At 39.1% G+C, this 17,560-nt stretch overlaps 1 protein-coding gene and 2 non-coding genes across 3 annotated transcripts; 2 read left to right on the top strand and 1 right to left on the bottom strand.

Moving 5' to 3' along the window:
- Positions 1 to 39: 39 nt before the first annotated feature.
- On the bottom strand, positions 40 to 2,742 carry LOC144715041 (ubiquitin-NEDD8-like protein RUB2). Its single transcript, XM_078589889.1, has 3 exons — positions 2,584 to 2,742; positions 1,082 to 1,341; positions 40 to 282 (listed from the first exon to the last, which is right to left on the bottom strand). Exons 1-3 carry the CDS (start codon positions 2,674 to 2,676, stop codon positions 165 to 167), a joined length of 471 nt encoding a protein of 156 aa, XP_078446015.1. The 5' UTR covers positions 2,677 to 2,742; the 3' UTR covers positions 40 to 164.
- A 6,887-nt stretch (positions 2,743 to 9,629) lies between these two features.
- LOC144715387 (small nucleolar RNA Z103) lies at positions 9,630 to 9,738 on the top strand. The gene has a single exon (XR_013584615.1). It is a non-coding gene; the product is annotated as a small nucleolar RNA Z103 (small nucleolar RNA).
- A 58-nt stretch (positions 9,739 to 9,796) lies between these two features.
- On the top strand, positions 9,797 to 9,906 carry LOC144715386 (small nucleolar RNA Z103). Its single transcript, XR_013584614.1, has one exon. It is a non-coding gene; the product is annotated as a small nucleolar RNA Z103 (small nucleolar RNA).
- The last annotated feature ends 7,654 nt before the right edge of the window (positions 9,907 to 17,560 follow it).

The raw sequence follows: 17,560 nt of genomic DNA, 5'->3' as shown, positions 1-17,560 counted from the left end.
CTGAATTACAATCATATCAGTGACAGCAGCAGGAAATCGTTGCTCATAAAAATCATCAAGAACGTGTAGATATTGGGAAATTGTACAGAGTGCGCCAATTTCAAGAAATGCAGAAATAGACTGATTCATTATCATCACCCTCCTCGTCGTCAATATCATCATCTTCAAATAAGTATGGCACCACCCCTGAGGGCAAGCACAAGATGGAGAACAGACCCGCCCTCGATGTTGTACTCTTTGGCTGTTCTGTCATCTGCCAGCTGCTTGCCCGCATAGATAAGCCTGCATGGGTACCACCCACTAGTGAGAAGAAACCCAACAGCTAAAAAACTAACTAGAGTCAAAGCAAACTGAGCCTAAAAATAAAGCCTAAAAGATGGTGGAGAAGAGAAAACGGATAACCCAAAACTTAAGACGGCAGACATAGGGAGGGAGGGAGAGAAGAGAGACAGAGAGACAAATGGAGATATAGTTCCGGATCGTCCCGGACGTGGACGATGGACGGGACAGGACGAATTTCGTCCCATCCAACGTCCGGATTCAGTGTAGGGACAAAGGACGGGACGAATTTTTGTCCGACGGTTAGAAAACCATGCCGTCCAGTCCTCCCGGGACGAATTTTTGTCCCATCCCTCGTCCCGGAGGAAGAAAACCCATTTTATATTTTTAATATATTAATATAGATTTTTCTAAGTTTTTTAGGGAATTACGGAGGAGAGAGAATGCGAAGGGCCATATGTACAATTATTTCTGAGCAGCGTACGTTAGCCCGCACGTAAAAAAACAGGAACTTTGATGCAAATTGTCATTGCGAGGCCATGTGGAATACATCTCAACCGTCGGATGTGAATCCGGCGTTATTCTGTCCAGATTCGTCCGTCCAACGTCCAAGACCTCCGGACAGACAGTTTTTTCGTCCCATGGGACTAAAACTGTCCCGTCCGGTGGTCCCTGAGACGAATTTTCATCCTGAAATTCGTCCGTATCTTTGGACGGGACAATTTTTTTGTCCCGGGACGAAAAAATCGTCCCGTCCGCGTCCCTGCACTATAGATGGAGAGGAGAGAGGGAGAGAGAGAACCTCTGTTGAACAGGGGGGATGCCTTCTTTTTCCTCGACCCGTTCCTTGATTCGATCAATGGTGTCAGTGGGCTCAATATCAATCTCAATCTCTTTACCTGTCAGAGTTTTGACCTTGATCATCATCCCTCCCCTGAGTCTGAGGACCAGGTGAAGAGTGGATTCCTTCTGAATGTTGTAATCCGCGAGTGTGCGCCCATCTTCCAGCTGCTTCCCAGCAAAAATCAGTCTCTGCTGGTCAGGAGGAATTCCCTCCTTATCCTGGTCCAGCACATAAACATATAAAGCATTAGTAAATCCAAAATATACTACAATGAAATAAATTTTGGAGCAACACACTTCAAGGCCAATGCCAAGAGAAGACCACTGCATTTCCTTCGAGTGGAAAGCAGATGAATTATTATAGCGTCCATAGTCAACACAAAACTACTTGGGAAGTTGAGATAACTATTAAACACTTGCCCGTGTATATATTTCTTTGAAAACATATGAGGCGGTCACTCGAACAAATCGGTAACCACCTGACAAGAACATGGTTCGATTTGTCCATGTATATGACTTGCTGTGAAGTACTCAGCTAATTAATGTAAAATCAAAAGGTGACACATCTTAAAGTTGTACCCCGGATCCTGACCTTCTTGATGGAAACTATAGAACAAGGACTCACAATCAATAACCAAGCAGAACTAGCAGTAGAAGTGTACAGATATACTAGACTATGTAGGCTCCATGACCGGTGATCAATAACTGGGTATTGCACATTCATTGGCCAGAACTCGTCAAATCAACAGAACACTTGATTACTTAAACTACCATTAAGCAAAGCGATAATCCTCTATTTGTAAATATTGATCACAAAGATTGCCAGACAACATCGAGAATATCAAAGTATAGGGTAGTTGAAAGGACGATGACTCTTCGTCAGCTCAGGCAGCAGATGTATTCACCAGGGTTCCCAAGAACACCACTCCAGAAACTAAGAGAATTTCAATAATAAAAACGATAAAACAATACAGAAAGTCCATTGGAGTTGGGCCACGGCAGCAAAGTTTGCAATCACTAAATAATAGTAAAACCTTCCTCTCCACTAATCAACATGTCATTCAAAAGAGAGCCTGATCGAGGATCTTCGGTGGGGATCCAGATGGATGTTGTTTTCTGTTTGTAAAGAACAGGCAGGCATACCAGATGAGATTAATGGCTGGACAAGCGGAATGCCCTCTAAGGAGATGGGTAGATTCTCAGAAAAAGATCATGTAACAGCACGGATTGAAATGAAATTTTAATCTAGGCAGCAAACACCAAGAAAGAATACAACAACCGCAAACCGATTAACAGAGAAATAGAAAAAACTCGATCAAAATTAAGGGAAAAAATAGACGGCACCACAAAAATTACCCACAAAATTACAACACAAAATCAGCGAAATAGAGATCGATGTGCCGGGTTTTTTATTTACGGAGAAGAATTCGATTAATAAAGACTTATAGAATGAAAACAAACCTGAATCTTAGCCTTAACATTATCAATTGTGTCGCTGCTCTCCACCTCGAGCGTGATCGTCTTCCCCGTTAGCGTTTTCACAAAAATCTGCATCTTCGACACTCTTCAATTCTACTCTAAATTCCGTAATCCGTTCATCTCTTCTTTCAACTGTTCCTTTATTTCTACTTCCCCTGCGTCGTACGTGTGGCTTGCATCGCACGCAGTAGACTGTAATCTTCGCACGTGTGAACATATGGATAGATAATGAGCCCATGCTTGATATACATATAGTTCAAGGGTATAGACGAAAATTCGTCCCGGGGACCACCAGACAGGACGGTTTTCGTCCCATGGGACGAAAAAACCGTCCGTCCCGAGATCTCGGACGATGGACGGACGGATGTGGAAGAAAAACTGTGGATTCACATCCGACAGTTGAGATGCAGCCACGTGGCCTCGATAATTTGCATAAAAGTCCCTATATTTTCGCATGTGCAAACTGACGCCGCTCATAAATAATTGTATATATGTCCAATTGCATTCTCTCTGCTCCATATTTCCCCTAAAAAATTTAGAAAAATCTATATTAATATATCAAAAACATCAAATGGTTTTTTTTCGTCCAGGACGAGGGACGGGACGGTTTTTTTCCCAGATGGGATGAAAATTCGTCTGAGGAGAACTGGACGGGACAGTTTTCGTACCGTCGGACGAAAATTCGTTCCGTCCTTCATCCCTGCACTGAATCCAGATGTCGGACGGGACGAAATGTGAATTTGTCCCGTCCTCTTTCATCGTCCACATCCGGGACGATCCGGAACTATAGATATACATATGTCCACACTCTTTCCTGACCTTGGAATGGAAGTGGAACTAAAGCCTTTGTCTCATCATCGGGTGCGTGTGATTTACTCTAGATTTACCACCGTCCTTGGCGCGTAGCGCCGCCTGAAGGTAGAGATGTTCGTGCAGTGCGGCGCTTGTGGACAAAATTTTAATGGCCCAATACCTCGTGAGATAGTGAGAGCCGCGGAGAAATCCAAATTGCCCGCCGCCCAAAACTGCCCCACCACAGGACTTTAGTCTGGCCAGGATGCCCGGCATGGATGCACCACTTGATGACAAAAAAATTCGCTACATTTTATGCCAAAAAATACATTTTGGACAGGTTTTGAACTTGCAATATCGATCAATCACTCGTAGGAGACGTGATTTAATTTTTTATATATAAATTACCAATCAAGGTGGGCAAAATTTGTGCAAAGGGAACTTCTAGAGTTAGAACACCATTACCTAGTTGCATGAATAGATAAATCAGAATGTCATTTTGAGGCTTAAATATGTACAAAAATATTTGAAAATTTTTCCTTAGTAAAGAGTAAATAAAGGTCGAATCTACAAGGAGCATGTAATGAAAAGGTATAATTTTTGTTCCAGAATGATTTATTATACATTTTTGTACATATCAGAGCCTCAAGGAGTGAATCTACAAGGAGTGTTTTTTTACATTTTTGGATCTAATATCTTTATAGTCATTAATTTCAATGAAAATATTTAAACAAATGAAATAAGTATTTTTAAGTTCAATCAAATTCTACTAATTTAATGTGATTTTTAATTTTTTGAATTTGTATAGCATCAAATGATTTTGAAATGATAAAAATATATTCCCCCAACGCTAGCATAATAAGCTGAAACTACATACCCTGAATTAAAGAACTGACCAAAAGGCCATTCCGTCATGACCGAAAGACCATTCCATATTTGTCTACAACCAAACCTTCCAGGTAGGCACTAGGGATTGAATAGAATCAAATCGATCAAATGTTGCTCAAATTATTTGAGATATCAAAACAATTGGATCTGATGTTCTCATTTTTCTTGATTGAACGATGAGATTGATCCAGTTTATTAATTTATTTGATTTTATAATAGACATTGATCAAAATGTTTATCAAACTGGTTCTACAATTTTGAACTGTTCAGAACAAATGAATAAGTTTGTGACAACAAATAATTATGGAAAAGCTCTAAAGATATTAATTTAGGATAGAGACTGATAAATCACCCATTATTACTGTAAATTATGTAGATCGACAAGAAATGTTCTAATGTCTACTTTCTATCTTATAATGTATTGTAGAATGGAGATACTTGTGGTGTATTAAGACATCATGTTGTATATTAGATTTGTTAAAAAGAATCAACATGTAAGTAATTATGGGGAGGACTCAATGACATTTCGAGACTGTAGCTTCACGGTGAGATCTCAAACTGTGTGTAACTGCAACAAAGAGAATTCCAGATCTGCTGTACGTGGTGCCCATCATGGCCTTATATAGGGCCATGATGAGCCCCTTGCAATGAGTCCAACAAGGGGGAAAGGGGGGGCAGTCCAACAACAAGGGCCCTTATATAATGGACCCCCATTACAACAAAATAGAAAAACATAAAAAGGGGAAAGGGAGGGGTCCAAATAACTAAGGACCTCTTTCCAAAATAACGACAAAAACACGCAGAAAAACAACGGACAAAACGACGGACACGATATGACGATGGCAACTAGACGAAGGGGCCAAAATTTATCAAAACATGATAAAGATATGAACGATATTTCCACCTGTGACGTTCAAAGCTGGGTGTCTTCATTGGCGCCTTGGCGTGCCGGTCGGGCGGAACGCTAACCGGTGGGCCGTCGATGACAAGAAGGATGGCGTTGAAGTCGTTCCCGAGGGAGCAAGCTGGTGTGCTCCATCAGCATGTGTGATGCTTGTAATAAAGTGCATGAATACATTATCTGACTTAGTGTATCATGATGAGAGTATAATACAATATCACTGGTATATAAGCATGTGTTTTAAATATTCATATTTGAATGATATTCAAGAAGGACATCTAAGTATTCATATAGAATACACTGTCTCGTCTCACTAATGTAATGAGTATGGCCGATCCATAGCCATTAATGTGGATACACTAAAGATATATGGCGGATGCTCTTTAGAGGAAAGAGTTCACTAAACTGATATGTAAGAATCTTCAAATGGTATTATATAAACTATCAATCGAGTTGATTCATTTCACAATTGTGTAAGTGGTCTTTAGATCTAAGACACCAAAGACATCACATAAAAGGATGATTGTGATTTAACTATGGCCTACAAGTTCCTGATCATAGAATTCTAAACTATATTTGTTTGGATGCATCAACAAGTACACAAAGATGATTGAGTTATCAAGATGGGAGACAGCTCAAGTGATATGATGTGATGAAGTCTTGGCCAAGGCAATGGAATATTCAATAAGAGTTCTTCAACGATTTTTGAATGCATCAGTACTAACTCTAATGACCAATTAGGGTTTTATAGTTGACCATACCATAAGTTATATTGAGAGCATCAAGTGGATGAGAATATATGGGTACATGGTAATTGATGATAGATATCTTTCAAGAGTGAGTCAATACATTCTTTTGTATCCTCTAGGACATGAGGTGCAGCTTAGCACCCCACATGCTGAAAACTCTACCTATGAATTGGGTTTTATTGACGTATGATTACTTAATTTATATGACAATATTGCTAATTAATTTTTAAGGTAAGCAAAACTTATCGGGCCATTCGAGTAATTGATTAGATTGATACATAGGCCTAGAGGATCACACACAAATGATCTCTTTGGACATTGAAAGATATTCACAAATGTTCTTTTGGAATACATATATTGGTCAAGAGATGTCTCTTTGACCTCTACTTCCAAATATGTCATGGGTGGAATTCCATCTCATAGGCGTGTCAACTAACTATTTCTTTGACATGGCCTGCCCAAGATCAAAGGAAAATATATCAGTACAAAATGACTCACTCTCTTGTGTCATCTTGGGATCATCATATAGTGACTTATATTATCAAATGTGACGCTTTACTGGGCTAGCTTAGAATTATAGGTTAATGACATTTCCAAACATGGAACATGACAAGTAGGTATGAAAAAGGGATTCATTATCCCATTGGAGAAAATGTTGTTAGTCGGCGTGGCACTGAATTATAATTTTAAAAAATAAATTATACGAAATAAAAAATACATTCAAAGTAATCCATGATGTAGCTTCATCATGAGCTTAAATTCTTCACAAATGGTTAAAATGAAAGTGCTCATTTTCACTCCTGAATCTCTGAATGGACAACACCTTGACTGCAATACCCATTAGGCATCAGTCAAATGTATAGTGATGCCTAATAGTTTAATATCAGTCACCAATGTCCATGTGTCGACAATTAGAGAAACATGTCCATTGCGTTCAAATTCTTGGGTGAACTACATCTTTATTTCAATATAAGCTATATCCAACATCTCTTTTATTACTAATGAACTTGGAATATGCATGTCAATTTTGTGCATAAGTGAGACCACCAAAAAAATACATTGCTCTTTACAATATTCCTTGTGAGGTCCTCGATGCATGTGAGCCCCTAATGCTCCATTTAGCAGCTTTGGGGATGATCTTGATCCACGAGAGTCTGCCGATGTTAGTTTCACCATGAAGCAGCACATAAGACACTAATTTATTCTTATTTTTAATCCATTTCAAGTCATATACCACAATGAAACTTTTTGAGATGCCTCCAAAATAAATACATGTTGCTCTTCTTGTTCTTATTGATGACGAACTTTCTCGGGGGATGATCTTGGTACATATCTTACCTAAACATGTTGGAGGTCTAGTCTTCACGAAATACTCAGACAACCGGTGCCTCAATACATAGTTCGTGTTTGCTGTAGTCAAGTCCTAGATCTTAGATCTATCGTGCATACAACTAATTGGTAATTCATCAGTTGTCTGACTGCTCATACATTCACCATCAAGATATAAACACTCAAAAGGACCAACTATTAGATGTTTCATTTTCACTAGCAGATGGAACACTAAGACATGAGTCCTCGTGTTTGTCACAAGGAGCCTTGATAGATTTCGTCAAGTATACTAAGCAGGGAACAATAACATTCTATGAGACATATTCATATGGTGTGATATGATTCACTAATACTATTCACCATCAGCGTTATCATGTGTTGATACTAGACCCATGTCTAAATTTGCTAGACATGTCAATATCATGAAATGCTGTCATTATCATTGTGTATCTGATACTTACATTTGAAAGGGAATATGAAAAGATGAGACAAAATCAGACTACGTTGGATTTGGACATCGAAAGTTGATAAAATTGATAGTAAGGGGATGTATGGAAATGGAGGGAGAAAGTTGGAGAGTGGGGGAGGGGGAGGGGGAGGGAGAGATGGAAGAGGGGGGAAAGGGGGGGAGGAGAATCATGGGAGATGGGGGAGGTATGGAAATGGAGGGAGAGAGGTGGAAAGTGGGGGAGGGGGAGGGAGAGAATGAAGAGAGGGGAAAGGGGAGGGGAGAATCTTGGGAGAGGTGGGGTGTATGGAAATGGAGAGAGAAAGTTGGATAGGAGGAAGAGGGAAATGGAGGGAAAAAAATTGGAGACGGGAGGGGATGGGAGAAAGAGGGAGAGAGAGAGAGAGGCAGAGAGGGAAATGTATGTATAAAGTTTGAGAGGGACAAAGAGAAATGGAGGGAGAAAGAGGGATAGAGGGATGAGAGAGGGAATGGGCTGTGAAACTTGGGGGGGGGGGTAGAAATGAAGGAGGGAAGGGGGTGAGCGAGAGAGAGGAAATTGAAAATATCCAAGAAAAAAAAGAGTGACCGTGATTTAATAGTTACTGGGAGATAAACGTAATCACATATTTCATTTAATATTTTGAAAATTTTGACTATTAGTAATTTTTTTATCACCCATATCTTCTAATAAAATGCAACTTATTACAAAAATATAATCAATTAACTATACTCATCTCCTAAAAAATTGTCCACAATATAGGACATTTCATATCGGAATAAACAGTAGATACATGTGACTTAAGTTCAAAAGACTATGACCAAGGGAGAATTGAAACTTAAAACATATTCGAAGGAAAATTTTATACTTTTATTATTTGGTTGGCCTTACAAGTTCTAGCTCCATCACAGAAATGATTTGGCTATGGGTGTGTTTTCCTGCTTGTTGTGGATTCAAGCCATACCATACTTATTCTTTAAAAAATTTAAAACAAGCCAGGAGATTTAATGAAAGTTGAAATAATGTATTGAGCAGTTGAGAGATAGAATGACTAAAAAGAGAGAGATATTGGCGAGAGAGAAACATCATGAGAAAGGAAGGGATAAATGGATAGATAGGTGTGGGAAAGAGAGAGAGTGTGTATTAGGTTTGAAATAGATAGGTCAAATCAATCAACCCAGGTTTCATTGTTATAAAATAATCAATCAAATAATTTGACTGATCAATGATTCATCATTTTCAAAATCTATGGCCAGGAGCTCTATATTGAGCTCGATATTTGCAGAGCACCGATCAACAAAGAGGAGAAATAGACAATTTTCTCCTCCTTTTTTTTCCCTTTTTTTCTCTTGCTCTTCTTATTCTATTTTGGCCGTTCGGAACTCTATAAATACGGCTGTGTTTTGGAACTTTATTACCTCTCATTTTTTGAATATATATTTATCTTTTGTTCTTGGGATCTTCTCTTTCTATCTCTCTATTCTTCTACTGTTTTCTCTGTCCCGTGTTGTTCTTGCACAACACTTGGTCTTCTTCTTCCCTTCTCAACATTAGATAGGTCATGTCTAGTCCCTAATCCCTATACTTCCTAGCTTATAAAACCAATTCAAAGATAATATCTTAAAAAGAACAAAGTCCCGACCAATCTGAGCGTCCATCTTATATAGCTCTTGATGAACCGTACGATTCATAGACTCCACCCGTCCCTGTTGCTATTTAAACAACCCCCGTCCCCCCTCTCTATAGAATATTAGGGTTTGTGAGTTCTTCACCCGCCACCTACAATCGGTGAGGTTGTTCGTTTGCAATTGATAATTATGTTCCTCGTTTGTTGATTTTACAGTTTCCTGTATGTGTTTTATTCGCCCGATTATTCGTTGTCACCTCGATTTCTCAGTTTAAGGTTTAATTGATGTTTATTTGGACATGAGGATCCTTTCCCCGAATGATCGACGCTGATTATAATGTGCTACTATGTAATTCCTGTTCTCTTCGAGAAACTTGGAATCCAAGCCAGAATCTGATCCATGCATAGTTCTCAACATTTTTAGTGTTTTTCGTCGTTGTTTATCTCTATCAAGTGCTCTGCGGATATGACGATCCTGTCCCCGAATGATCGACGCTGATTAAACTGTGCGATTCATTTTTCACCTTCCCAATCGGGAAGATTGAAATCTAAGCCAGATATCTGATCCGCATGTCTACGAACCTTCCAAGTTTCTCAATTTTTTGAATTATTATTTCCTATCACACGTTCTCAGCTTTGAAAACGCTCGTTCTGAAGCGTCCACATTTCTCGACTATCCTTGAGGAAGTAATTCCATGGAAGCCATCGTCTCATATGTCATATTTGCGATTCTAATTAGAGTATAGATGTATCCGGTTAACCAATGTTTAACATTTGGGTTTTCCGAACTGGGATGTAGCGATGTCGTCTCTTAGAATTGAGATCGTTGGTCTATTTTGCCTACTAAAATAAATTGGGACTAACCTCAGAATTATAATAAATGATACTAATGTACCAGTAACAATGCAAATTCAATCGTAGTAATGTAAGTGACAGTTGGATTCTAAAAAGTGAACCAAATATACGAAGAGGATTAGAGTATAAACTTGAAATGTTCGTGTTTTCATTTGCTAGTTTGCAAAATGTTTAAATACTTTTAGAATGAGTGAGAAGGAACGTCGTAAGAACTTAATTCCAAGCTCATTATTCTTCGAAGACTGTAACCAGAGGTATAAGTTGGGTAAGTGCATGAAGCTCATTAGTCATCGACTTAATGAACCCTCAGTGGAGGTTACCACCATCTTCTCAATGAATCTGAATGGGCACTAAGGGTTAACCAGCCCTAATCATCTTGCTTATACATTGGGGAATTACTATTACTAGGAAGATAAGTTCACTAAGTGTCATTCATAGTATGTTATTTAACCATTAAGAAAGCCACTACACGCCAAGAGTTTTTTCATTCTTATATAATCACAAACAAGGGAAATTTTATCGTTTCTGTGGGCGGGAGAGGGGTAAGTTAAATAATTTATATCTGAGTTTTGGAAAAAAGGTTTTATTACATGCATAAGCTTAATGCTCTTCAGTGTACCATTTATTTAACAGTGAAGCATAGTTTTATTTAAAAATCCTTCCTACTCTAACGAGATACAATTAAAGATGCGTAAATGAAAATTATTTACTATGATTCTCAGTACGGATTATATGTCATTTTAAAGCACTCAATAGAAATAAGCCTAACTAATAACTTTGGGACATAACATATAGTAGGCAGAAAAATGCACCCGATCTTTCAACCCCAAATATCGCCCTTTTTTAATCCAAATACTCCAAAGTTATGCATTTTACGAGTTTTATTAATATAATGAATTAATATCAAGATAATATTTATAAAAAACCAAGCCCTCCTAAAGTTCTATAAGGAAATCCATTGTATATGCCTTTGTATATGAAGCAAATTATTTTGGATATGAAGCAAATTATTTTGGCATATTTTTTGGCATCAAAATGGTATTTATAAAGGTACTATGATTGATATTATTTGAATTTTACCTTCACTGCATATACATTTTAAGTTTTTCTATATCCAATATGTCAAAATAATGTTGGTATCTTTTTAAAGTTACATCACCATGTCCGCTGCATTAAAAAGCTTTAACACACTATTCTATACACAAATTGGAACTCTCATGTTTAATTTGATGTATGCTGATTTATGATGTGCCAGGAAAAAGGTAACCCTATCCAATATTCAGCAATCTTAAGTGCACTGTAGGGATTGGCACTTATTATCTATTACATCTTCCATGATGTCTAAAATGTCTTGATGGTTGATGATGATGTGATCATGAATTGGAAACAATGTGACAGTGATGTGGACACAATACATTCCCTCATTCCATGATGTCATAAATGACAGCCATTGTAATTTGATGAGTTACCTCTGTGATATCACATGACAGATGATAGAAAGCTCTGAAAGCATTATTGTATGTTGAAGTCATGGATGAATAAATTAACATTTCTTTCATCATATGAAGGAACTAATATGAATGTATAATATATGCTAATATCAATCAACAGGCTATTAATAAATGTTGTTATATCCATATAGAGTGGACTATTAATATTATATATATATATATATATATATATATATATATATATATATATTTAATAGACAACAAAATGTTATATACATTAGTACATATGTATAAAGACTTAAAATGGTTCATATATATTTATTCAACATTATTAAGAATCTAGTCATTCATTGTTCATATCCAGTGCATGAATGACACATCTCAATAAATATTTATTACTAATTCAGAAAATTATATTATACACATCAATATTATTGAGAAAATTTTGCGTCTTTCAGAATAAATATGGGTGTTCTTCAGGTTTATTACAGATGTCTGGAAAATGGTATTTCCTGTGCCATCACTCAGCTATCCATGGGGGCCCCTAGTTGAATGGTTCAACAATGGTAACAGTGGTTGTGCACTGAGTTCTTCAAGATGAGCTTCTTGTACTTCAAGAGTTTCATCTTCATACTCTAGCACGCACCACACGTTTATGTAATCAAATAAAGAGAACCTCAAGTTTTCTGGGAGAATTTACTTGTTCTTGAGTTGAAGATAGTAGACGCCAAAAAATACATTAGAATGGTATCAGGATGCTCCCAACCCATTCAAACATGATGGAACAATGCGAGTCTTGTGTCTTCAATTGACTAACATAGTCCAACAACAAAATGGCCTCTTGATGAAGTCTATCATTTATCATCTGTGACTTTCATGTCCTTTTCCATGATGGTGAAGATGTGAGTCATCGTTACATTGGGGATTGGATATTCTATAGAGTTCCATTGGGCATATCACGTATACTGTTCCACTATGTGCAAAAGTCTAGCATGATCTAGCCTTCCATTGGAAGTTAAATGTTTTTGAATGTCATCACTTGTGTCATTATTTATGAAATGAGTTGATGGTCATGACCAAGGCCTTTAATCAGATGACACTGTCCCCAAGTCAATGTCAAGTTTTTGACTAGCTATGTCGATCTGTGTTTCCTTGTTATGTCGTCAAAATAATTGATGTTTTCATCACATACATGATCACTTCAATTTATGTTTGAAGTCAAACTGAGGGGGCATTATCAATGAGACATACAAAGACCTCAATGTGGCATAGATGACAAGGTTCTATACATGGGAAATTGTAGAATTTGCAAGGAACACAGGGCATACAAGCCCTAGACCACACGAGAGAGTGCCCTTTCTGAAGCTTACTATCCAACAAACCCATGTGCCCTTATATAGGGTACTAATATGGGTCACATCATATTGGGCCTATCATAATGGGCCTATCATAATGGGCCATACAATACATAAGAGAAAATTTATAGAGAAAAAAATATAGAAAGAAATAACTTCAGTTAACAACCCTCCTCAAGCTGGTAGGTAGATGCTTTGAACTCCCAGCTAGGACGAATGTTGTTGAAAAATACTTCCAGGTAGACCCTTAGTAAGCAGATCTGCGACTTGTTGAGTGGTGGGTACATATTGTAGCTGGACCACTTTTTGATGTATCTTCTCTCGCATGAAATTTCTGTTGATAAAGAAACGACGGGTTTCTTCTTACTCTTCCATGTAATCAAATTTCCCCTGAGAAATGTATAATATCCTGTAGTAGAACGCCGATCAATGAGAGAGCCGCCATAATCTAAGTCCGTAAAGATCTCCAAGTTCATCTCACACCCCTTCTTGAACATCAGCCCATATCCTGCGGTACCTTTCAAGAAGAAAAACACTCTGTATGCTGCATGCCAATGCGGTTCTCTGGGACTCTATATGAACTGACTTAAAAGTCCAACATCAAATGCAATATCTGGCCTTTTATGATTCAAGTAGAAGAGTTTTCCAGTCAATATCAGGTATATCTCCTTGTTTACAGGAGCCGATTCTTCACTTAATCCCAACCTTGTATTAGGTTAAAGCAGAGTCGTAGATGGCTTACAACCATTCATTCCTGTCTCTTACAACAAGTCAAGGATGTACTTTCGCTAGGAGATAAAGATAACATCTTTTGAGTATGCTGCTACAATACCCAAAAAATACCTTAGTTGTCCAAGTGATTTTACTTCAAATACTTCAGCCAGTCGATTACCTCAAATACTTCAAATGCCATTTCTTCCACATCATTATCGGTAATGATTATATCATCTACATACACAAGAAGAACTGCAATACAACCAGATAGAGACGGTTTCACAAACAAAGTATGTACCCCATATTCTTTAGGGCTTGAGAAAACTTGCTGAACCATGCTTTAGGTGACTGCTTGAGCCCATATAAAGTCTTCCTCAGCTGGCAAACTTTATGACTTGGCAGTTGAGAATAGTAACCAGTAGGAGATAGCATATAAATTTCTTCGTCCAAATCACCATGCAGAAATGCATTTTTTACATCATATTGGTACAACTTCTAGCCAAAACATGCTGATATTGCAATTAATACACAAACTGTATTCAATTTTTCCACTGGGGCAAATGTCTCATCATAATCAATTCGATAACATTGATTTTAGCCTTTAGCTATGAGCCTCCTTTCCATTGAACCATCAGCTCTATACTTTATTGTATACACCCATCGACACCCAACTGGGCGCTTTCCTTTTGAAAGGTCAACTATCTCCCAAATTTCACTTTTAATAAGTGTTTCCATCTCAACATCCATTGCCTTCTTCCACTCGTCTGCAGCTAAGGCTTCTCGTAAATTTTTAGGAATAGTAGTGGACTGTAGCTCTGTCAAGAATGCTCAAAACTCTAGAGGGAGGTGATCCTATGTCACAAAATTGGAGAGCAGGTACTTTATGCCCTGAGTGCACGCCTGCTTCCCCTTCCTCAATGCAATAGGCCAGACATCATGATCATCTAGATGTATCACTTCCATGTGATCGTTGTCACCTTCAGAAATAGTTTCCTCAACAATACAATTCACTTGAACTTCTGTTGGTAATTCATTTGAAGACACAACATCATTTAATTCTATACCAGTTGGTATTTCATTATAAGCTTCACCTTCATCTTGTTCTCCAGGTACTAAATGATGTATAATCTCTTGGACATGTCCCTGATGAACAGGATAAGTAACCACCTTGCACCTGTAAGAGAGGACACAGGTGCTGGTCCCCACGCATCACAATGAACAAGATAAAATGGAGGTCTACTTCTCTCTGCCGGTCTTATGTTTTGCACAATGACATGAATCATAAATCAACTTTGAAATAATGAGATCTTCGACGACGATGTCATCCGCACTGCCCGCCACTGTCGTCGAAGTTCGGATGACATCGCTCAATTTATCGCATTTTGTTTTCTTCGTCATTCTTTCTCGTGTTTTGTGTTTTTCTCAACTCGTCGTTGTGTTTACGTCATGATCGTGACACATCTGTACGTCCCTGGTCGTCGTCACGAGGAGGGGTCCTTAGCCATTTTGGATCCCATCCCTTGTGCCTTGTTTCTTGTTTTCTTTTCTTTTCATTTTGTTTTAACTTCGCCCATTCTTCTTCTCAAGCTTCCCGATATAGCATCCACCGCGGAAGACAAAAAATAAGAATGAGAAAAGGGGCCCTGCCGTCCAAGGTACTCGGCCGCGAGCCCAGTTTCTTCCTCTTCTCGTACCCACCTGGCCACTGTCGCCTCTCATCGCGTCTCTCCTTGACGCCGCCCACGGGGATTGTGACCTCCAAGAACGGCGCTGAATATTTGAACTCCATGGAATTCCACTGAATTGGCGGCCCCGATGGAGATTGCATCTTCCCCACACCGTCCCCCGCTCGCTACCTCGCCCGGTTAGAAGATCTGAGACAGAATTTCTGACTCTGCCCACTTTGGATCTTTGCCTGATGCCGAGAAGACTCGCCGTCGCAGCACATTCCAGATTTATCAAGAGGGGGACTCACCATCGCTATCATGCTTCTATCGGACCAGGAATTGACTTCCCTTACAGATGGCTGGTGATGGCAAATTTGGACAATCATCTGACCGGGATCTTATTGGACACGTCCACGGAATTGAGGACATCTGAGCTGTCGCTTTCCGAATTGCTCGAGCTGTGTCGTGACCACTGTTAGCTCCATTGTCCTCTCTCCTCCGACCTTTATCACGCTCCAGCATCATCTTGCTCGTCAAGCCACTGTCTGCTCTCCGGCGTCTCTCCGCTCCACCCGCTCTGAATCGCCACCGACGTCGACAAAATTCTGCACTTCGGGCCACACAGACGAGGTACGCCATCCTCTCCCGACACTCGTTTATTTACCTTTTGTAGTATACTTTCATCTCGACTCCACCGCCCTCGGGCTAGGTAGGTGAGAGAGGCAAATTGAGAGAAAACTATGAGCGATACTTGAGTGTCTTATTAGTACGAACGTGACTGTTTATTACGTGCAAGCCCTATAGAAAGACTTTGTTCGGTTGTAGATGCCTTTGTCACTCTGACGAGGTTCGAGAGGCCACTGCCGCAGTCACCTGGCGACCTCGTCCTAGCATGGAGCTCGGCGCCTCCCTCGAGTCGGAGCCTGCATGTACGACATGTAGGACTCCCATTCATCACATCGTAGTTACATAACCCGTTAGGGTTGCATCCGTCGGACGACGACGCCGTCGACGTTAGAATCCATTATCCCTTATCAGCACTGAACCATCATATTCGGTGCCAACCAGACGACGTCCCCGACGATGTCTGCCATCAAGAGGTTATTCCACGACCTTCTTGATCACAAGAAATAATGGGGAGAAGAAACTCTTCTACAAAGTCCAGGTGTTGCATATTCTATGGCCTTAGAATTTGTTTGAAAAAATTAATGATAAAAGTCCTTTGAAAAGATATATGGGATGTGATTGATGAGTGCAGTGAAGTTCTTTCCTTTCTTCATTTTCTCTTAGTCTCTTATCTCTTATGTTCTCTATGTGAATCAACAATAAGGGAGCATTATTTTTTACAACATCTCTTGCTTTCTCCCTATCTCCCTCACTCTCTCTCAAACAGTCTCTCTCTCAACCGCACTGTCCGTCTCTTCCACTCTCTCCCCTCTAGTACTCTCTCTTACCCTTGATCTCTCCCTCTGTAAATCTCTGTCTTCTTTTCTCTTACTATCTCCTTCCATACAGCTCTCTCTTTCACCATCATCGCCTCTCTCTCACACTCACTCTTCCTCTCTTGATTGCTCTCTTTCTCTCTTCTTCTCACTCTACCTTTTATACACCTCTTTCAATCCCATTCTCTTTCTGTCTCATGCTCACCCTCTATCTACCTATATTCTGTTATGAATCTTTATCTCTCTCACTTTATTTCCCTCTCACACTTTGGCCCTCTTTCACTCTCTCTCTATCTCTCTCAAATGCTCTCTCTCTCTCTCTCCCACACATCTCTCCCTCTATAACTCTATCTTTTTCCCTCTTACTCTCTTGGTCAGTCCACCTTGATCTTTGACTCTCACTGTATCCTTCTGTGAAGTGATCTGCATCTCTTTTCATCACCCTCTATACAACTCTCTCTTTTATTATCACTCCCTCACCAATTCGCTCTGTCTTACTCCCTCACAGTCTCCCCTACCCCCCACCTCTATCCATGTCTTTCCTTCTTAGTCTCTTCCTTCTCGAACTCTATAACTTTCTCCTTCCCTTGGGAAATTCAGTGGATGATATTTGATTTATATATTCTTATATATCATAACTTTTTTATAATTTAGTTTTTATTCTATAACATTCTGTAGACAACAAAGTTTGATAAACACATCACCCTTATATGACGTTATGAGCTATCATCATAATATCT

Source organism: Wolffia australiana, chromosome 18, assembly GCF_029677425.1.
Source record: "Wolffia australiana isolate 7733 chromosome 18, ASM2967742v1".
Classification (NCBI taxonomy): Eukaryota; Viridiplantae; Streptophyta; class Magnoliopsida; order Alismatales; family Araceae; genus Wolffia; species Wolffia australiana.
The sequence above is the reverse complement of the archived record's forward strand: the minus strand, read 5'-3'. Positions and strand labels throughout refer to the sequence as shown.